This window comes from Athene noctua, chromosome 1, assembly GCF_965140245.1.
Source record: "Athene noctua chromosome 1, bAthNoc1.hap1.1, whole genome shotgun sequence".
Taxonomy (NCBI): Eukaryota; Metazoa; Chordata; class Aves; order Strigiformes; family Strigidae; genus Athene; species Athene noctua.
The window spans coordinates 8,258,758-8,282,230 of NC_134037.1; the positions used below are offsets into that span (position 1 = coordinate 8,258,758).

General features: G+C 47.9%; 1 protein-coding gene across 2 annotated transcripts in view; it reads right to left on the reverse strand.

The window, feature by feature from the left end:
• Positions 1-516: 516 nt before the first annotated feature.
• Positions 517-23,473, reverse strand: part of TNFRSF21 (TNF receptor superfamily member 21) — a 34,854-nt gene continuing 11,897 nt past the window's right edge. For both annotated transcript variants that reach the window (XM_074895532.1, XM_074895531.1), the window contains exons 4-7: positions 12,034-12,299; positions 5,410-5,463; positions 2,854-3,073; positions 517-1,949 (exon numbers count right to left, since the gene is read on the reverse strand). In XM_074895532.1, the coding sequence (XP_074751633.1) occupies positions 1,720-1,949; positions 2,854-3,073; positions 5,410-5,463; positions 12,034-12,299 (770 nt within the window). In that variant the 3' untranslated portion in view covers positions 517-1,719. The remainder of the gene's footprint in view (positions 1,950-2,853; positions 3,074-5,409; positions 5,464-12,033; positions 12,300-23,473) is intronic.

Sequence of the window (23,473 nt, forward strand, 5' to 3'; positions counted from 1 at the left end):
AAGGGATGAGTTATTGGGAGGCGGAGATTTTAAGGACATCGGTAACGTAACAGGGCAAGACAAATGCTGTGACTGCAAGACCTTTGCTCAGGAGTGACTCAGCACAGCAGCTGCATCCTGGAAAATTAATACTTCACCCCCCCACGCCCCCCCCCCCCCCCCCCCCCCCAAATGCCTGCAAAGCCTGAGAGCTTGCAAAAAATCAACCCTGGAAGCCCCATCAGCCATCTGATCTGCTCACCACTACGGGGATTAACATGTCCCCCACCCCGGCTCAGTGAGGGGACCTGCCCCGCAGGGAAGCATCCCTCTGCCAGCTACAGAGAGCTCCAGCAGCCATCACAGGGGCTCAAGGCAGTGCTGTCAACAGAAAGCAATCACATTCTGGCCTTAAAGCTAAAGGAGACAACAGTCTCACTACCCCCAAACCCTCCACAGGCACCCCGAGCAGCCCCTGCTCCAACCCAGGTGACCCTGAGCAGAGACAGCTGTTAAGGAGGTTAACGCAGAATCATGTCAAGTAACAAACACCTAGTATTTATTAATAAATTAGTACACTGGAAGGCAATTTTTCAATTCATTTCCCTCTTCCCCCACTCCCACCCCTTCCCACAGGGTGACACATGCCACCCTTGTATCATGATTTCTTCAAATTGAGCATAGTACAGACTGTTCGTTACGGGAGCATAATAGTTGCAAATATAATCAGACAGACTTTTTACGATGCAGCTTTTTTCCCCCACCCCCAAACCTCTTTTATTTTAATAAAAAGTGAAGTGTGATTTGAAGAGACTATTAAGACCAGGTAAGGTCTTTGGAGAACCTATCGGCCACATCTGTATAAAAAACAAGAGACACGAGTGTAAAAGCATAGCTTGGTTTAAGTCTTACACCACGAGGAGAGCAGGACCACCAGCGGCCGCCTTCGCCTCCCCACATCCAGCACCGGCTCCCTTTGGGGCCCCGCCGTTCCCGCAAGAGGCAAGGCAAGATAAACTCCTTACATTCGACTGAAGGCAAAAGACCTTTTCATCGCCTCGAAGGTTGGTGGGACTGACCCTTTTCTTTGTGGTTAAAGCACTTCTGCTTTAGCTTATAGGAGCACGATGCATCGTCCAGGTGAAAACCATACAATAGATAACCGTGCTAGTAAAATCTCAGCAATGGATATGAGCTATACAATAGTACATTAAAAAATAAAAGACAGCTCAGGTGGGAAAAGCTTAGCTGCGTTAAGAGACAGTAACCAGCAACGATTGGTTGGTTGGGGTTTTTTTGTGTGTTTTTGCCATTTACCGCTCCAAGGCAAAGGGAGGTGGTGGGAGACAGTCACTCCGAGCAACAGCTTTGACAGAAGAAGTGGGTACAGAGCAATCCCCGATTTGATGTGTTAAATTACACCAGATTCATGGTCTTTTAGTTCGTTAACTGTTTTTTGTTTTTTTTAAAGTGCATCGACTGATCTGATTGGAATGAGAACAAGGAGAAGAAGAGGTGCTCGGGATGGGGGCAGAGGGTGCAAAGACTTGGGACTGAGCGAGAGTTAAGGTGGAGGGGTGCAATGCTGGCAAACTGCCCCCCCTCCAGAAACCAAGGACACCTCAACGAAAATACTGGCCATATATTCTACAACAAAACCTGCCTGCATATTGTCAGTCATCTTAACGAGTGCCAAGCTAGCTCTAGCAGATATTCGGAGAGCGCGTGGTGACCCAGTGCCTACAGTAAGTCAGGAAGGTGGCTATAGACAGAGTCCAGGAGGGTCTGGCTGGCTTCCTGGCTCTTGACTCCAGCGATCTCAAATAGCCTGTCCAGCTTGTCTTCGGCCTGCGGGATCTCCTCTATCACGTGGAGCTCCTCAGGGTTGAGGATGTGCAGCATGTCGTCGAAGATGGGCTGCAGGTCGCAAGGGTCCAAGCGCACCTGGCGCAGGACGGTGTCCTTCTTTTCTGCAGGAGGAAAGGAGAAGGTGGTCAAGAAACCCATCGAGAAACCTCTGCTAACCAGGGCTTGTTCTCCTTGGAGACCTTGCTCCACCCCTGGTGCCACCTCTGGGGAGAGACATGCCACGAGGAGAACTGAGGGAAAAGGTGGAGGGTGATGAGTGATGGGGAGAGGAGAAGGTGAAGCCGCCAGCGAGTGCTGCTGAGACACCTAATCAGGATCCTGCCAGAGCAAATACAGCATTTATAAATGCTGAATGGCCAGTGTGGAAAAGTGAAGAGGAAAGGGAGCCAAAAAAGCTGAATTCTGCTCTTTTAAGTTGTTTTTGTTGGGTCAGCTTCATTTCCGCACCCAAGTATAAATTTAGTAGATTGATTGAACCCAGTGTTTCACCTTCATCAGAAGTTAAAGAAGATTAAACGCAGCAAGTTAAATGCAGTAAACTAAACCCCCTCCAAAAAGTGGGGGGGACTAACAGTGATTTACATCCTAAGTCACACACGGCAGCAAGCAGGACCAAGAGTAAAAAAACCCAAACAAAACTAATTCAAATATTGAAATTACATTTTTCTGGTTTCATCTCATGCAATAACGCACAGGCCAGTGCAAAAGCCAAAAGTCAGAGGAAATCCCCACAAACATCTAGGGATGCTACAACTTCTCTGGCAGCACTTCAAAGAGTTAAAAGCCTTCAAGGGTGTTTTCCCCTCTCAAACCTGTATCATCTTTGCTAACAGGATATTCTGGTCTGGAAGGAGCATGTGATAAACGTATTCTGGAGAGCCAGTTTTCCCAGTTATATATTTTAATTATATTATATTGGGCAGCTCTTGTCACGTGTGCTGACTGCGGCGGACACACTGTAGCATCCCTTCAGTCCTCCCGCTCCCCCCGGGATGATTTTGGTACCTTTGGTAATAAAAGAGCCTGTCCGGCTGAGCGCGGAGGAGCCGCTGGAGGTGGAGTCGCACCGCAGGAGGGGCTCTGCTTCGTCGACGAAGAAGCATTTCTTCTCTGAAGGAGAGGGCTCCACGGTAAGGACGGCTGCCTCGGGGGGCTTGGGGCTGGGGCTGGGCGTGGGGCTGATCGGGCTGGGGCTCACCGGCAGCGCCAGTCTGTCAGCTTCCAGCTTTGGGGGGAAGAAAGATAGGGGAAAATTAACTCGGTTTTAAGTGCTAACCCACTGCACAGCGTCTCCACCATTGACATCCCAGCTTTCAACACACCGCAGCCCATCCTTAGCAAGCAGTCCCTGCCTGCATTTGGGTGGCCACCTCCTTCTCCCAGGGGACCTGTTGACCCACAACAGGCACTGGAGGTGACCCAGGGGGGACATCAGCGCTGGCATCTGGCACGTCAGCACTCAACAGGCAGGAGGGGTAACGCAACCTGCACCCTTGATAGGAGCAATCCCAGCACAAGGATGGCGCACGCAACCACAGCAGAGCATGGTAACTTGGTTTTCCTTCTCACTCAGTATTAAAGCTCAAAAGCACAGCTCTTGGGGGCAACAGGTGATGATGCCCAAGCAGGTAAACTCCCCCAGAAAGCTTCTTCATAGCTATCATTTGCTAAAAGCAAGTCATAGCCCAGCTCCACACCTCCAACCAGTGCCAAGGCTGCAGGGAAAGAGCTGCGAGACTCCTCGGGGACCTCCACTGCAGCACAGTCCTGTGACCAGCTGCACTGGTAACATTTCAAGTTAATGATTTGTTTGCCCCGTCTCACCCTTGCTCCTGTGAGCACCCCATTAAAGTGTGATGGTGAAATTCATCCCACCAGACTCCAAGGTCAAGCCCAGGAAAAACAAACAGGGGCTGGCATTGACCACAAAATCACCCAAGTGCCTTTGCTTTTTGCTACCATGATGTGAGCCAAGGGCAAGCATTTGGCTCCCTGGTCCCAAAGACCCAGGGAGCAGCAAGCACTGCTGGGACCTGCTGTGCTGGGAAGCAGCACCACTTGTGTGCAGGCATGAACCTGCTTCCTAATTTCCCTGTGCTCCATCTTCCTTCTTGTATCTCCTTCCTAACACAGCATTATCTACTCTCCTCCATCTCTCAGCATCCCCTCGAGGTGCAAATGTCAAGCAGAGCACTTCTGGTTCCCATCCCCCACAGGGACAAAAACCTTGGGGCAGTGTCCCCACATCCCTGGCTGGCAGCTCGGGCACCTCTGCAGGTAACCAGGGCCCCCCAAGCAGGCTGCTTTAAGGACCATCTAATATTTAACTTTTCTCAAACCCCACACTCCTGGCTCAGCCTGCAACAAAGCAGAACTGCAAGCCCTGTCTGCATGGAACCCACTCTCCCAACCGTATTCTGCAACCCCGTTTTCTCCTTCTACAGAGGGAAGACCAGGCTATTCCTTCTAACATGCTTTTACCTACTACCCAGGGATTAAAACTAAAAATTTGGATTAGAGGCTGTGGGAAAGGGAGCTGCTGAGCCACCTCCACACCAGCATGGATGTGCCTGCGCATTCCTCATCCATGTCGAGGAATCCGCCACCCACAAATCACATGTCTGCTGAGACGCCCATTAGTTCAAATTAAATTAACATTGAAGCCTGTTCCTGGTAGAATAAAAGGGTTTTTTTTTTTCCTCTCATTGAAAATAAACAGGGAAGGATTTGTTCTAGCTCAGCATGTTACGCAACGGACACGTTAAAAATAAAAGTCAGCTTTAATTTTTAATTAAAAGAATCTGCCTTCTCCTCTGAAACTCCCTTTCCAATACAGTTCATCGATGAGAATCAGCTTATTGCCTATTGGGGAAAAGCAAGGGAAGGACCAGAACAGTGGCTGGCTGCTTTCCAAATTGCAACACACTCAGATTTCCCCTCTAAAAAAAACCCAACAAACAGGCTTTAGGGGTTAGTTTTTCCTCATGCAACTCATTTATTTAATATCCAGCCACAAACCCACCTCCTGATTTCCAAAAAAGGGCCCAAAGGCCAAGGAGCAATTACAGAGAGGGCAAGGAGCAGCCGGCTGCCCCGGCTCTGCCTTCCCAGCAGAGGGGAAAAACCCTTCCCAGAAGCGAGTCATTTGGAGTTTAATTAAACAGCTGCTAAAGCACACTAGGAAAAAAAAAAAATCAGCCAAGATTATTTGACTGTAGGCGTCCTGGGAGCCTAAAGCCTTCCAAATAGCTGAATGGTTGTGAGCTTGAGGCAAAGCAAACAGGATGCTCGGATACGTGTTAATATTTAAACCGCGGAAAGAAAGCGAGTGGGAATGAGGGTTTTGAAAGGCCGGGGAAATCAAAAGGTTGCTGTGAGGTGAAGCCTGTTCGATAGGTGTAAAAATACACTATTCATAGCCCATGACTCATTTGCTTGAAACCACCTTGGCCGTTCCTATTTTTAAGAACAGCAGTGCTCAAGCGAAACCGAGCTCTGGCTGGAAAAAATACCCAACCCTCTGCAGCCCTTTTGCCTTTCCAGAGCCACCACATTTCTCACCTTTCCGTCATCGTTGCACGGGTCCTGCGCTTGCCACTGAGGCTGCATTTGCACCTGCAGACAGACATACGGGAGACTGTTAGATGCATGGTCCAGCATGAAAACCAAAGGCGCCGCGGTGGCTTTGACGCATCAGCAGTCTCTGGCGACCAGTCAGTCGTACCAGAGTGCTCTGCCAAATTATTTTTTTTTTTTTTTAGCACTGCAGCAAGAGATTTGCAATGCCAAAAAATTTAAAAAATCCTAAAAGCTCCTGTGTATTAGCAGCTCTTTAGGATGTGGATCAAGCTCCAACATCCCCTTGGATCCCAATACATGTGAGAGGATGTTCTAAGCAGCTCAGGGTGTCTGAAGGTCCCTACTAAAAGGAAGAAAAGGGAACAGAAGGGCACGGGTACAGAGGACATAGGCTTGGCTTTGTTTTCTTTTCACAGCTGCTCCCAACAGCTCTGTTTGAACTGGTTGGTCCCATTATCTGCCTTCGTTTTACTGTACCGCAATAAAAGCTCAACTTGGACAAACAGAAACTGCAGCTGCTGTGCTAATGTTAGGAAGCAGCAGTCATAGGCATTTAAAAAAAACAACCAACCAACCCTCCCTTGGGCAATGCTTCCCTGTAATTCCTCCTGCAGCAACCAAGCGGTAATAAAAAGCTGGTGGCAGGTTTGTTGCTGCAGAGGGTGGCTGTGCACCCTCCCGGGATGTGGGGGGATAAATTTAGCACCGAGGAGGCCGTTTCCCAGATTCCCTGCCAAAAGATGACACCCGGCTGACACCAGCCCTATATTCCCAGGTCTGTTACACCTCCGCAGGGGATGCAGGAAGAGAAACCCCAGCACACGAGGCAGGATGGGCTGGGCAGCAGCCCTGAGCGGGCAGTGTTGCTGACGCAGGGTGGTGTTAGTGGGGGACACTCTTGCTGTGGTCCCCACAGGCATAGGGAGGATCTTCTTGGATGAGCAGCTTCATGGTGCGTGCAGTGTTTGGGGGTCCCACCTCCAGGGCAGATCAGGCCTTGGAAGGTGTAACGCTGCCGGCCAGGCCATGAAGTCTTGCCAGGGTGTCAGAGGAGACACAGCCATGGTGTGCAGGTGCTGCAGGGCAGCAGGCAAGCCCTTCACCAGGATGGGATGGTCACGAGGAGGCTCAGCACCCTGCGGTGGGAAAGCCCAAATGTCCTCTCTGTGTCCGTCTCCTCACTGGCCAGGTTTCACAAGAGCACTTGACACCAGCTCTGTGGTGGGGCTGGCGTCCCTGAACGCAAGGCAGCCCTGGAGAAGAGCGACTCAAGTCTCACGTGACCCAGGACAGACAATGCCGGGTCTGGGGAGGGTTTAGAGGTGAAGAACAAAACAGCCATCCATGAAGGAAGCAGCTCTTCTTCACTGTCCCTGGCCATTCGTGGGCCAGGTGCTTCTCCAAGCAGGACAGCTCCTGGCGGATTCTCCTTTCTATGGATTTGCCCACCCATTTTTTCAGCTCAAACCATGACGAAGAGTTGATGAAGCCATGATGAAAAGCCAAACTCATTTACAGGCTAAGTCAGTACTGAGTTTCACCTGTTATGACACCATCATCTTCTAGTTTCATCTTATGCTCCCAAGCACATTATACTGCAAATACACAGACCCAAGGAGATGTGGTACCACTGCAGGGAAATCTCAAATACAACTGCATCTACTATAAATAATATAAACACAAAAATAAAAACTTTATATTGCTTTATAAATTATTACGTTTTTGTTTACCGCACATTCTCCAGCCTGGTTCAAACCCAACCTTGGTTTGACAAAAACTGACTCATGGTTTAGAGCAAACCCGGAGGAACATTCAGGTTGACCCAGCGCTGAGGGATCTGGTGGAGTTGAGAATGGTCAGTGTGAGGTTAATGGTTGGACTGGATGATCTTCAAGGTCTTTTCCAACCTAGATGATTCTGTGAAAGCACTGATGCCCACTCCAACAAATGACCCAACCGGCCCTATGCCTACCCCAGGGATCTGGCCACCATCCTACAGCTTTATGCCTCGAATAAAACCTGATGCAAGTCCAGAAGGAAAAAACTGCATGCAATTTTGCTTTTTCCTGGCTGCCTGGGCATTTCCCAGCTCCCCAGATTGCATCCCCCCAGCTGAGAAATCCATCCACCAGCTTCACCCTCGCTCTGCCACCAAGGCATGAGGTTGACACAGCACAAAGGTAATTGCTAATTATTGGGTCCAGCCCAGTTCTGCTTTGCCAAAATAAAAAACAAAGGGGATAGGCAGGAGCTGTCAGGGGCTGAGTTTGGGGAATGCTGCTCTAGGCTTTTGAACCCCACCCCACAGTTTTGACCTGAAAAAGAGGAAGGAGTCAGAAGGCACTTGCCACAGCTGTGTGCCTGGACACAGGGAAGCTTTCACATCCTCTTCTCTGGCACCCCCCAAAAATCCCACGGCTTAAACCTCACACCAGACCCAGCCCTGACATATCTGCCAATTCATGGGATTATCTGTGGCATGCAATTAGCCACAGACCTAAATCTTGTTGGGCTTGGGGCCACAGCCTCCCCCTCTCCATTTTCAACATCTCCCTTACTAATATTTTTTTTTAAGCTTTGCTGAGGCTGCACTGCTGAATGCTCTGAGCAAGGCTGTTTGCTTCCTCACCATCCATTCCCTGAAATATTTCAGCCAAGGCCAGCAGAACCATAAATGAAAATAGAAGAGCTTAAAGCATTGCTCACAGTAGGACACGTACAGTAGCCAACACAGCCAGCTGTGCCAGCAATATCCCAGACCAGCCCTGGCAAGCACAGACACCCACTGGTATCTGCAAAACACTGTTATGCACCCCAAAAAAATCCCATTACCCAGTGCCTGCACTGCACTGAACTTTTCCAATTTTAATGCCAAAATGGAGAATTGCAACATGCTGGGATAGCAGAAAAACACTCTCCCTTTCCCCCACTCTATCCTTTATTTTCACTGCTGTCAGCACCACGAATTTGGGGTCTGCCTATGCTCGCTAGACAGTGCCCAGACGTGCAAGATGCTGCCCGTCAAGCCTGCTTGCAAAGGGAGAGATTTTGCAAACCTCAGGCTGGAGAAGTGCTCACGCTTGGGGCCAACCTTTAATGGGAACCCTGTGAGTTAAACGCACCTCAAAAAACCTTCCAAGAACTGCTGTGCTCACCATTATTTTCTGGATCAGCTGCAAAAAAACCCTAGCAAAGCGATTCAGAGGGCTAATCTCGTTTTAACCTAAATTCATTCAGCACGATGCAAAACCAGCATAATCTCCCGCAGCTAGAAAAGGCGAGTCTTCAGTGGAGCTCTTCCCTACCCGAAGGAAAATGTTCCTGCCACATACTCTAACGCTCTAGAGACTCCCATTAATTCCCTTATTCCAACTGGGGGTTGTAAATATTCGTATTTTGCAGCCTGAAAGGCTACTGAGGGAATGGAGCACGACAGGAAAGAGTAGCTTTGCCTCCACAGGTCTCACAGGCTGAAGCCAGACACCAGATAAAGGATTTGGGACAAAGATGTGATAGCGGGTGGGATGGTAAAGGGACACCGGCTGGGTTTAGGGTACCAATTTGCTGTCTGAGAGTTATGTCATTCAGTAACAGAATTTCTAGCTAAGAGTTGGGAGTGTCAGTGCTTTCTTATGATTCAGGGCCATGGGGAGAGATGGGGGAGTGTCTATTTGCACAGACGCTGGGCAAGAGCCAAAGGCATCACGGATGGCACAGCCACCCACACATCCTGCCCAGGCTCACTACGACACACCAGCACACGCTGGATGCTTGCTGCTGGGTTGGTCACCACAAGGGCTTCCAACTGTTAGCTGCAGGGAAGACATATGCATTTGCACTGCTTATGCGAGTCCTCACTCCCTCCACAGCTCAAAAAAGCTCTTACTATTTTTTGTTTGGTTTTTTTGCCAGACTGTTTCTGCAGGGCAGGTTGCTGGAGAGGTGCAGCACAGGACCTACGTCTGCCACCAACGCGGCAACCTGCTCCTCCAGATCAAACCACTCTAGTACGGAGAGAAACCTCCTTGATTTGTCTGCATTTGGACAGACAAATCACTGAGAATCAAACTTGAATTAGCTCTAATTAAAGGCTTTCCAACCAGCAGATTAAAAAACAAAAAAAAAAAAATCAACCTCAATGCGGCCACTCACAGCCCGGACCGCCGCAATGCAGCTCAGCCGACAGCACGAGGCTACAGAGATTCAGTCTCCCTCGCACAAGCTGCTTCCCCAAGATTTCTGCATCGCTCCCAGGGCCATTCCATCACTGCCTGCAGCCACAGTGCAGGAGCCAGCTCAGCGAGAGGAGGTAGACAGGTTACAGCAGGTAATACCTCGCAGAAACACAGTGTGCTGCCGTGCTGAATCTGCACCCTGGGGTGCTTTTGAGCTTTGACATCCCACGCAGCGCTACTGAGCAGCAACTAAACCAGGACCTTCAGGGCAGGGGAACGGCCAACAACTAAGGTTGATCATGAGGGATGCTTATCCAAAAAAGCCTGATTGCATGCATGGGGGAGCATGCATGGTGCCAGCTCAAGTGAATTTTTAAAAACACCTCCTTTGCTGAAATGAGCCCCATTTCTCATGTGGATCCACCTGAGCCACCTGCTCAAAAATCAGCAATCCAATTTTACCAATTTTTAGGAAAGCAAGTGAAGTGGTGGGGGACCATCAGGCTTCAGGTGATGCTGGATGCTGAGGAATGTAACACATCATTTTAAAAAAAAAAAAAAACATCCTCCAGGAGAGCTGGTCAGAAAGTCCAGAAGACTTCCATACAAGCATCCCTGAGATTTGAGTTTATTCATTCTTCAGAGCAGAGGGCACAGGCAAGCCAACAGCTCATGGTTACTCCATCATCTGGAGTCCAGCGTCCCAACAGGTCACACAATAAAACACGTTCTGGAGCTACCACCCACATTTTTGTGCTGTTTGAGAAGCACCACCTGATAGTCTTGGCCAAAACAGGGCAATGCTCAGGTGCACTGAACACTGCATAGACCAAGTCTGTTAATTCAGCATTGTGCTGATGAACAAGCCCCACATTTCATCTGATGTCCTAGCCCAATGCTTTGCTGTTGTTTTCAAAGTCAAAGCAGTAACTAGGAGGACAGAGGTTACTACCTCCTCCAGGAGAGAAGGACACATTGTCTTCTTGCCGGGACACTGCACACACTGGAAACTTTAATTCATGTGTGCAAGATGACAATTTTCTCTGCCTCTCCTTTTCCTAACCATAGCTTTGTCTCAGGCTTTTAATTTCATTTTTTCCATCTTTGATATAAAGAAAAATCTCGGAGAGCGGTAGGAAATGAGAAAGCTACATGCTGCTTAATTACTAGAAGCTGGAAGGAAAAAAACAGCAACTGAATGGGAGCAGGAGTGATCGGGCAGCTGGGCAAAGCGAACCTATCCACAATTTGGTCAGGACGCATGGGGTGATGCTTGGCATGCGGCTGACTTAGGGGGTCTCTCAAGAACACAAATCCAGGACTCCTGTCAAAGCATCAAAACCCGCGATTTCACACTGTGGTTATGAGGGACCATAATGTCTGCACAGGAAATGAAGTGACGTGGGATATGCAACGCGGCGAAGGGACCATGGTCCCTCTTATAGGAGGAAGTTTGGGATGGTCAAAATGTGATTTGGGAATCCCCCACCCTGACAAATGTTCTGCCACAGAGTCTTTGCTACACACGAAGGTCCACCTTGCCAAGCCCCCACCAAGTGCCCACAGAGATTTTCAAGCATCCCCACATTCCGCTTTAGGTCTGAGTCACTGCTAAGGCCAAAGGGAGATGTTTCACCAACTGATTTAGGGGAAACAGCCCTCCCTCAACTGCTCCCACCTCCATCCCTGTGTTGTCCCATTGGCTTCCACATTCAGAAGATACCTCATTCATGACCTTTAAGATTGATTCCAGAAAACCACCAACTTACCAGAGCCAAAGCCCCAAATGTACACTGACAGGTAAGGCAGTGGTGGCTAAAACAAACCACAAAGGTCACTGAGGCAGCTCCCAACAACTTATACCCCACCCTTATATCCTGCAGCAATTTATTTTACAAAAATATGGGAAAGGTTGTTGTAAGGCCAGAGCTGCCACAGAAGGGGAACAACTGTGGAGGACAGCCTCCATGCCACCAGTCACTGCCTTGGAGGAAGCAATTTCCTGCTCTACACCACCACCACTTGGTGGGTGCTTGGCCCTTCTCACAAAGTCCTGAGGATTTAGCTACAGCATTTAAGACCAAGTTGAAAGAGGGACGCTTTTTCCTCTGTCTCCTCAACACAAGGGCTCAAGTATGAAGCCCTCCTGGTGACCCTCAAAGATATAAGCACACTGCAACATACAGGACTCCAGAGCTTGTCAAGACTTTTACAAAGTTTGCTCAAAAGTTTGGCAAAGCTTTGCTCAAAAGTAACGTAAGGCTTATATTTAAGTCCCTGAGGTGCTCCAGGGGGAGATGGAGTCCAGCTACTCGGCTATTAGCTAAGCTCAAGGCCGCAGCCAGGTTTCCACACGCCCACATGCTCGCCACGGCCTGGCAAGACGTGCGCCACAGCAGAGCAGAGCACGCAAAGCCCAGCCTGTCATTACCGGCGTGGTGTCCTCCATCAGGCCTCGGATCTTCTCCACCACGTCGTTGCGGCGGTGCTGGCGGAGGGCGCTGATGAGCTGGGCCAGGCTGGCCTCAGGCCCACGGATGGTCCAGTGCTGCAAGGCGGCGTAGGCGCGCTCGTGGTCGGCCGCGTAGCCGTTGGAGAAAGCTGCCACCTCGCGCTCGCTGGCGTTGCACAGGAACTGGTAGATGTCCTTCCACTGGCTCCCCACCTGGGCTGCCACCAGCTTCAGGATGTCAATGCCTGTGGGGCAGAAGAACTACAGGTGAGCCACAGGGGTCTGCAGCCTCCCAGCATGTCTACCTAAGCTTTAGCAAAGCTTCTCCCATCCTCAGATTGCCATGCTTTACTTTTCTTTGGTTGGTCTTTGTTTGGAGATTTTATTATTATTATTTTTGAGATCTTTCATGAGTCCAAGACTGCAAGGAGCTCTGCAGACAAGAAGCACCCGTAACATGCTCAACACCTGCTGTGCAAGTGAAGGGTGACAGACCCATAGCTTGCTCCAATCAAAGCACACGCACTCCAAAATTAACCAAGGCACACGCACTCCAAAATTAATCATGTTAATTTAACCATAAAAATTTCCTGCACTCTCCAGCACAGAAAAAACCCCGGTGCTCAGCCAATGCACAGCTGTAGGAACAAGAAAGACGGCAACGTGCTTGCCCATACACTTCCATCACAGCCACCGCTTTGAACAGCGGCTGGATTAAGAGGTGAGTCACCAAAGCATCCCTATAAAAATGAATATTTCCGTAACAGAGCACCTATAGCAGCTACAGTCAGACTTGGAGCTGTTTCCAGCATAGACTGGTGGGGATGACTCAGTTATGGGATGGAAGACCCAGCACCAGGTGAGTGTTGGGTGAATGGATGATCTGGTAGGGGATCTGAAGAGCAAAAAGGCAGAGTTTCCCCCAGAAAGGCCCTTGAGACATGTTGGTTCAAGATGGTGAGGGTTTCTTCCCTATAGCTTTGGGGGCAATGCAAACAGCACTCTTATTCTTCAATCTAAGGTCAAGAGTTAAAATAAAGCCATACCTCCTTCATAATAACTAATTAACCCTGTTTTATCAAGCTGAGCAACACCTTGTTTCCAACAACCATACAAAGGGTTGGTGTAGATGAGCTGCAAAGAGAAACTCACTTTTTCCAGAGATGTAACCACACCTTGGGTTTTTCATGAGCCAGCATGCCTCAATTGCTACAGGGGCTATTTCTCTTTTCCTCCGCACAACAGCTGTGTCAGCCAAAACAGCTGCTTACAGAGAAATGTCATAGCCAAGATCTTTCCTGCTAGCCTACAATTTAAGAATTTCTAATGCAGTTTAGACCAGACCTCCCAACTGCACCTTCAGGTTGCAGCCCTGATATAGCCAAATAAATGCATACATATACATGTAAAAAATATATATAAACAATACAGCCCAAGGTATATATTTGCATCTCCTTTTTTATACATATATGTATGTGTATATATACAGATATATTTTTATGTATCTCAATATCGATATCATATTATCTAGTGTGTATATACGCACACATAAACCTATATGGCCCGATATATTTTTATATATGTATGTATATATATACATTTCATATATCTCTAGATATTATATGCTTTATATACATGTGCATGTAAGAGCATATACATACATACGTATAAAAAAACCCTACACAGACTCAGAGATATTTTTGATCCAAATCCTTCTTACTATTAAGGCAAGCTTATCAAGACCCGCTATAGAGTTTTGTTTTCATTTCTGAGCTAGATAACATAGCCATGACTCCACCGTGATCAGTGCATCTGCAGACGGTGTTCAACCTGCTCTACAGCAGAAACACCGAAGTACAAATTGCACTTTGCACATGCTTACCCTCCTCCCACCGTAACCATCATACCTCCCTCCCCAGCTGATTTACAGCAATGTGCACGTACTATCTCACATGAAGACGCAAGGGTTGGGGTTTCTCCGAACATAAAAGCTCAGCCCACCAGCCCAGCACAGGAGATGCAGTCCCCCAAGAAACAAACCAACCATAGGGCTTGGTTTTCAGTATGGAAAGGTTCAGAAGGGAGAGGGGAAAAAAAAAGAAAAAAGCCACCTTCATTATTCAAAATAAGCCCAAGACAAAGACAATGTTCTCCAGCGTTAAGAAACAAGAAAAGGCTGCGAACACGCTACTGAGATTTATGATGGGGTTAATTATCTGAAGCACATAAATAGATGCTATCACCCATCACATTTCAACACAGTAGCAGGAGTTAAGCCAGGTCTTGTTAACTCTTCCCATCGCTGAGACAGACCCAGCGGTTCTCAGTTCAAGATGACACAGGTTGCCTGCAGGATTCCAGGCAAATCCCAAATTCCTCTTGCTGGATGCATTTGCATCCAGGCAGGAAGGACAGGCAGCCCAAATCATACTGGCGGGCAAGCCCTGCACCTTCAGCTATCACACACCTCTGTCAGTAAGAAGGCCAAAAGCTAACTTGGGTTTGGAACCAGATTCTTTACGCTAGCAAATTCAGCTGCTTTTGACATAAAAGCAGCAAAACACTGGGTTTATGCTGCTGACAATACTATCACTCAACCTAGGGGGGAAAAAAAAAAATAATCCCTGAATACAAGGGTAGAAAAAGCTCTGCAAGGCTTGTCAACCAAGGCAATGCCAGCAACGCAAAGAGGGACAAGCAGGTCTGGTACTACCTATTACATATATATCTCTCTCTATATATATATAGATATATATATATAGATAATGATTTATGCACTGAGATATAACTATATATAGTGCATAAATTGTTATCTCAGTGCATAAATCTTGCAGTGTTTTTTCTGCTCTCATATTCAGGGATTATTACTTTTTTCCTGGGTTGAATAATATATAGAGATATATAGATAATACTGCCTATTTTTATACATATATATGTATGTAAGTGTGTGTATATATATATACACACACACATATATATATATAAAATGAGCAGTCAGGTCTCCCCCACCCCTGACAGTGCTGCCCCGCGGTGAGACGAAGCATTACAGCTGGGTGGGAGCTTTGCCCACACCCACTCCCATGCACGTCAGTCATACAGAAGCATAAAAACGTAATCTGTTGTTTTATGACCCCTATATGGCACGTCTAGCCCTCCCCCAGGGAAGGAAAAATCCCACATGCTATCTGTATTTAATGCTGATAAATCCCAGTATTTACAGCTGCTGTACTGGTGAGAAACGCTGATTTGCACACAGTGGCACGACATTTATGTCCTGGTGCTCTCACACAAGATTTATGACAAAAAGCGCTCGTGTTGCTACTCACATTTTCAAGTTTAGTGTATTTAATCTCACCGTTCAATAAAGTGGCCTCATAAACATGTTTATATCCCTTGGCAATAATATCCCAGGGCCCAGGAATGCACCAGGCAGCAGAGGACTTAATGGCGCATGATAATCTTTGGAAAACAAATGTTCCATTAAAAACGAATTTGGAAATGTCTACCTTAATACTATAAGAACCTTAAACTCATTTTCTTGCAACTATTAAATGAATTTAAGCCTCATATGTTCACTACATCCACTACAATATTGTGCAAACAAAACCCCAGAGACATGTGGAAGAGACACAGACATGAGCACAGATTTGGCTCCAGTCAGTTAGAAAACCACTGCTCCCTCTGTTCTTGAAAAATAAGATTAAAACCATTACATGACAACTTGCGGCTGCACACTGCCAAGTATTACTGCTCAAGTCATTTACAGTAACTTAATTCACTTGTTCAAAACTAAAATACAATGTTAATGCTTATAATAAGCTTACAGTCCTACTATTTCCGTATTTCCAGAAGTCCTACAGGTTACTCTGCAGAGCACTAACAGTGCCGGAGGGTCCTGTTGGGATGGGAAGGTGCCCACCAGGGTGCGCGGAGCTCCACCTTAGGTCCTGGGTCCTCCCCACCCACTGAACCATGTGGACCTTCTCCCACCACAGTCATCTAAACACCAAGGCTGGAGATGATGCTCAAAGCCCTCCAGGCTCCAGCAATCCCAAGAAAAATGGCTGAGCTCAGCAGGGATAGTGCTTTACCCCAACCATTTCATGCTTCCCGTATGAGGCCAGTCACAGGCACATCGGCAGCTCAAGCTGCTCTGAGCTTGCCAATACTGGAGAACAGCCCAAGTTGACTCCTCTTTTAACGCGGGCCACAGGAACAGCCCAGCAGAGCAGCCACCAACCTGCTGCTAATGCAGGAGGCAGCATCACCCCTTCCATCATCACCATCAATGACCATCACCATTTATCACCCAACTCCGCTTGCTTCAGACAGTGGAATTAAAGAGGAGCCCTTGCTATAAAACCCCCATCCAGCAGAGCTGTGCGTGCCATACCCATCCCACAGCAGGTAACAACAGCATCTGAAGGATACAGAACATCCATGCATGTCCTGGGTACCTGGGCAGGTGGCATTTCAAGTGCCATTATCTGAACATTGCAATTCTCAAAGTGTTGTCACAGGCTACTCCGTGTAACCACCTAATATTTTTGAGGTGGTGATAACCCCAGAGCAATGGACTCCCCTTCAAGCCAGGACAAGGCCAATGTGATGTGCACAGGCAAATGGGAAGCCCAAGGGTGTACGTACACACATAGGAGCATGGGTGCAATCAGGCATGTCTACAGTCAGAGCAAACTGAGGCAAACTGAGACAAGTCCAGAGACGGACACATGCCTGCAGAGTGGCACAATCAAACAGCATTGCTGAATACATGTCCAGCTCATCGGCAAAGATGCTGAGCTGAAGGAAGGACCTTCCTGGAGAGGCAGGGCAGCTCTACAGACAGGTCCCTTGCCCCAAGCACACTGCTCACCTCTGTCCCAATCTTCCCCCTAAACACCATTTCAGTTTATTTCAGTGACTTCCATTTGCTTATTTTGAATCTGGTTCAAGACAATTCCCACCCATTTCCAGCTCCCTTGGAGTACACAGTACTGCAGTGCAGTTTGGTGTAGACAAAGCAGTCACTCCTTCCACTCATGAATGTCACCAAGGTGGTCATCACACAAGCACATGGGACCTGGCTGAGCTTTAAGGACTCCCTTGAGCTTGTTCTGGACAAGCCTCGCTCATCTCCTGTAGCCCTGCTATTCACAGGTTGGACACAAACCCAGTTCTTCAGCAGTCATTTGGCCTCAAGCAGGGCAAGAGGTCAGCACAGCATGGGGCCGTAACTGGCAGTGCTGGCATGCTTATGTACAATATCTGCAAGAGACCATTTCTCTTCTCTGCCATTACTTTTTCACATCTTCAAATAAACTCAAGAGGAGTGGAAAAGCTACCCCACCAGAAGGCTACACCCAAGCACCTGGCAGCAGATACAGTAAAGTCTAACCACAGCCTAGCCACAGAGGAGCTTCGGTTCCTTCCTCTCCTCACCCTCTCACAAACAAAAAGCTGTCATTTCCATTTCTGGAGCTCAAGACAAACATAATTTGGTATTTTTCAGAAGAGTGCTTGTTGAGGCAAATCTCATGCTCAAGTCTACAGAGCCCTCCCAAGCCATGTGTCCTCTCAACCCCCAATAATGAATGGACAGCACAGAGAAAAAGATTAACACAACATCAATTCAGGTCTTACAGGCTGTCTTATGCAGCTGAGGAGCAAAGTTCAGGAGATCCTCCAGGACCTGTGGCGCACAGTCTCATCCAGTGAGCAGCAAATCTGCCCAGGGTTCCAGAGCCAGCTTCATGCGTGAAAGGCTGGACTTCAGGAGACTGCATGCTCCAGCCCTTCACCAGCAGGGACAGCTCCCACCAGTCCACCCGTGACACCTCTGGGAACTGATCTCCATCATTTCAGTATCAATCTGAGCTGGAGCACCTGGAGCTTCCACCACCTACCTACTGACACAGGTATCCCAGAGATGGGCAATAGTAATTTGTACACCACATGAAGTGACAAATCCTGACTGTAACAGGCTGGCTGGATTTCAACACTTGCACAGACCTTGAGGATGAGGCATCATGGGGTGGAGAGCACAGCCCAAGGGCACATGCAAGTCAGACAAGAGAACTGCGGTGATGCAGCTCAATCCTCCCCTACGTTCAGATAAAAGCTCCAAATCACTGCAAACCCTGCTCTGTTCCTGAGCTCAGCCCACCTACCTCCTCCAAATATCCTCCTGACTCATGCGAAACACAGCCACAGCAGCCTATTTTTACCTCTGAGCACACACCGAGAGCCTGCATGTACAAGCAAGCCAGGATGCAGCACATCCAAACTCCAGTCGACGAGGCACCATGGCTCAGCCAAACCAGCACTTAGAAATCCCAAATCCCTGACACGAATGCCTTTCCAAAAACTGAAAATTTCACCAAATTTTGCCAATAAGGGGAGGTTATTGGAAACTCAACTCCTCCCCCAAAATATATTTCAGGTCATAGATGAGGAGGTCTGGAAGATGTGCAAGGTCACGTACCTGGGTCAGGGCAATCACTAGTATTAGCGCATGCTGGAGGGTGAAGGAGTAGAGGGCAGCTCTCCTGAGGACTTGGAGGACTGGTGGATGAAAAGATGGACACGAGTCTGCAATGTGCACTCATAGCCCAGAAAGCCAACTGTATCCTAGGCTGCATAACAAGTGTGGCCAGCAGGTCAAGGGAGGTGATTCTCCCCCTCTACTCTGCTCTCATGAGACCCCCACCTGGAGTACTGTGCCCAGCTCTGGGGTCCTCAGCACAGAAAAGACATGGGACCTGTTAGATCAGGGTCACAAAAATGGTTACAAGGGTGGAACACCTCTCCTATGAAAAAAAGGCTGAGAGATTTGGGGTTGCTCAGCCTGGAGAAGACTCCTGGGAGACCTTGTTGCAGCCTTTCCGTACTTAAAGGGAGCTTTTAAGATGGAGAGAGACTTTTTACCAGGACCTGTAGTGATAGGACAAGGGGCAACAGTTTTAAACTGAAGGAGGGTAGACTTAGATTAGATATAAACAAGAATTTCTTTACTGTGAGGGTGGTGAGTCACTGGAACAGACAGCCCAGAGAAGCTGTGGCTGCCCCCTCCCTGGAACGGTTCAAGGCCAGGTTGGACGGGGCTCTGAGCAGCTTGGTCTAATGAAAGATATCCCGCCCACAGCAGGGGAGCTGGGCTAGATGATATTTGAAAGTTCCTTCCAACCCAAATCTTTCCATTATTTTAACAAGAGCCTTTGTCTGGGACAGGAGGAAAGGACACAGTTACAAAGACTTGTTAAGCAATTTGCTAGTTTTCCCATGGAGGACAGTGCTGGTATCAGACCCTCCCAGGAGCCAGTGATTCACATCCTCAGCAAGCACTGTTTGGGCAACAAACCACTAAATGGTGAGGTTTGTTGGTTGGTTTTTTTTTTTTAAAAAAAATATAATCTTGCAGGGCAGGAAAGGGACTCCTGACAAACACTTCCCACACACTCTCTGGAAAATAACTCAACCAAACCAGGCCATCAAGGAAGGTCTGTGATCAGACACGGTTATGAATGCGTTTCAGATCTGGGAACTTGAGGGTCAGCACAAGACAAGACCTCCCTTCCCACTACAGGCTATGTGGAAGTCACCTCTGTAACTGCACCTTTGGTCCAACTCTCCCAGGACCCACGTGAGCTCCTGCACACCACCACAGGATGCTCTCCCTGCGTGTCCCCCTACAGCGGGGATCTGCAGAGTGGACCTGCTCTTCCTCTGATTTAAAAGGGAATGGCTAGCTTAAGTATTTTATGTAATTATTAAATTTTAAACAGCTTTCACAGAGTTAATCTTCATTATAACCCTCTCGGACAGCTGGTAACCCTGAGCAAGCATACTGCCACGGCCAGAGCCATATAAATATCCAGACACCTGCAGATGCCAACCCAAGGATTAAATTCGCCTCCTGCATTCCCGCCACCCCACCCTCCCCCCTCCAAAAAAAAAAAGCTTTGGCAAGAGAGGAAGAAAAAAATCTGCCTTGTTATTCGAGGAGTTATGTGTGAGAGCCTTACTGATGTGAGAAATCACAGCCCTCCTGGTGCAGAAACCAGTGCTAGGTTTTTGGAAAAAGAAACCTGGGCTCGGCATGTTTTTCTACAAGGACAACCCTCCTCTCCCTGCAGAGCTGCTCTGTCTCTGACACTCAGCCCTGTGCCTTAGCAGACAGGCACAAATCCCGGTCCCTTATTAAATTAAGCCAGGGGCCACCCAGGAATTTTGATCATGGATAGTTTGGGGGTTAAATTTTTTTTTTTTTAAAGCAGATTCGGGAGCAAACATACCAGCTTCCCAGGGCAGCTCCACACAGCCCTGCACACACTGCAGATAGATGGCTCATGTAGCAGCACACATTAAAAGTAATCAAGCATCGGTCTTCAGGCCTGCTAATGCAATAAGGCTGAGGAGCAAGATATGATAAACCTGCACATGATTAGGTTTCCTCCTTTCTAAGCAAAACAGATCCCTCGCTTATGTTTTCCAAAGCTCCCTTTCACCACGAAGCCTTGGTCAGCTCCTGCATACGCCCTTTGGAAACCACACAGATTCCCAAGAGGTTGGTGAGTTCGGGGAAAACCTGAGAAAAGTTCTAAGTTAAGTAGTTTAAGGAAGATGGTTTTTTTCCTAACTTATCAGATTTGACCCCAAAGCTCCCATGGCAGAGGTTCGTGTTGCAGACGAAATGCTGCTTCAACCCACTCTGAAGCAGAGCATTGCTCCCGTGTTAGAACAAAGGGAGCATGAAATACAGAGCTCCTGCACAGTCAAACAAGCTCCAGCAAGGGAACATTCCTGTTTTAAGGCTCAGCAGTACCACAGCATTCATATTCCTCACAGTGCCTGGCACATACCTGCCCTGTCCAATTTAACAGGCTCCCTTTCTACCTGGGTCTGTCTTTGCAAAGGTGGTCAGGCTGACATTAGAGGACCAGCAGTCACCTGCAGATTATTAAACTGCAGATGCCAGAAGAGAGACTGCTTTGGAAAAAAACAAATGAACACCTTCTGCCTCTTCATTTTGGCAGGTAGACAGACATTAATCCCTTGTCTCATGCTCTGCCTGCCAGACTCTTATTAGGGTTTGCACACAAGCCCGGGGCTGCTCCTATCCAGATGTAACTGCAATTACCAAATTATGTTAGCAGCAATGGGCACACCCGCCCTCGTGAGATGCTGCTGGCCATCTCTGCCCTACCTGTGGTCTGGGCACAAAACCTTGAGGTCACCACAGTTTGAGACTGGTGAAGCTTTTATCCCTATCGCTCCTCCCCAGATCTGCAGATGTGCAGAAGAGACGGATTCCCCAGGGGTGCGTTTTCACAGCAGCTCCTCCATCCTCGCCCTGCCTTCCAGCGTGATGCTCCTGCCACCAAGCTGCGATCTGTTCAGGAGCTGATCAAAGGGAGAAAACTACATCTACAAAACAAAACCACTACACTAAGTGGCTTTCATCTCATTTACCCATACACACACTAAGGAGTTGTCCTAAAGTAGCATCCAGAATCATGCATAGACCTGTGAGCGCCATCCCTGCAGCTGGGTTTTCCTTATTTAGGATAGCAGTTGAATAAGGAGTGACACCACGCTTGAGGAAGAGTATCCCCTGCTGGGTTGTTTCCATGCACTTGCTTCCCTTCATTAGGTGATGAAGCTATATAAAGGATTATGCTTATGTGTGGGCTTTTTTTGGCCATGTGCTGTCTCTTTAAAAGAAAAAGAATCAAGTAATTTTACTCTGATAAGAATCTTCCAACACTAACCATAAATGAGTATCTGATTCCATGTGAGGACAAGTCTGCAAAAACCCAAACATCCCAACGCTTACTGCCAACATACTCACTGGTTATATTCACATGGGGATGCTTCAGAGCTGCAGTGCAGCATCAGAGTCTCCAAGGTACGAGAGATGTGGTCCCTCTTCAACACCCTCAACAACCTCCCTGGGAGCAGGCCAAGCCCCAGACTAGCCCTAGTCCTACAGCAACTGAGCTGCAAGCCAAGGACTATTCTCTACGAACTGCAAACAAGATGATCCTGGCTCCCGACATGCTGACAACTGGGAGTCCCAATAACTGAGCAACCAAGACCCTCAAATCCTGACACTCCCCATCTTTCCAGCATCACCCCTTAGCTCCCCACTCCGATCTTGAGCCATTTTCAGTAAACACTCTTCTACCTGCAGTCAAGCCTCAGCTCCATCTCAGCTGCAAACAGCTTTTGCAGAACAGTTTATTTCTCTGATTATTTAACCAGGGGCTTCCTGGCTTCACTCTCACCACCCACTGTAATAATGTGCAATTACCAGAGTTGAAGAAAAATAAAAGGGAAGTGGCATCTCATGCCAGGCCAGTGCTGCCAAGATCTGTTCTTCAGTCTTTCAACTCCCAGAAAAAAAAATAATCACCAAACTCTCTTCTTGCCTCTTGGCACATCATTCCAGGCAGCTTCTTCTCTACACAGATTTTACCCCCAAACATAACATTTTACACAGTCTTTGCCTTTCATCCTCTGCAACTCAATGGGTGAAAGTCAAAGGCAACACTATCAGCAATTTCTGCAAGATGATTTCAAGCCCATCTTCATGTTTGATATAGAACGATGCCAAATTGGGCACTTCCGAGACATTCAAGAGACAGGCTTCAATTCTCTATTTTTATCGAAAGGTTTCTGCAAGCTCAATTCCTTGCCTTTGGAAACAGCTGAAGAAAGTAAATGGCTATTTGTTAAAATAAAGGGATTGTTTAGAAGAAAGTGTTTCCAGTGTGTAAACTGCTCTTGATCTTAGAAAAGGTACAAGGTTAAAACCACAGAGCACTATCAGCCCAGTACCCATGACGTTCAGGCACCACGCTGATAATTTCTTTGGAAAACTGGCAAACTGTTTTTCCCCTTTGGATTCCCATTTGCAGAGCTACAGCGTAAGAGCCAGTTGAAGCAGCAAGAAGTCCAGCTTCTCCAACCACAGCTGTACCGTTGGTGTTGCTCTACCTTTTCAATCTTGTGTAGGTGAGATCTTGGGAGTGCTCAGGAGAACCCCTGTCATGGGGATGGACACGAGGACAGACATGGAGGTAGGCTGGTTGCTAACTCAGGCCATTAGTCAACACAAGCTCTTCCCAGACCTCTGAACCATTTAATCCAGTGAGAATCATCGGCATGTGCCATCTTAGCTGGAACATGTCCACGTTAAGGACACAGGCCTAGTCTAGACCAGCTACTGCTATTTTTAGGTTTGGGCTGTTATTTAAGGCATGTATTATAACCAGAGAGTGCATGGGGCATAGACACCTCACGGGGCAATAAGGACAAGTGAAATGCCCCATGATCACAACTGCTGTGCAGTATCACACTCCTCTCTCATCTATTTAAGCAATTCAGTGTATCAAGCACCTTCAAGAACTGGGCAAGAGTT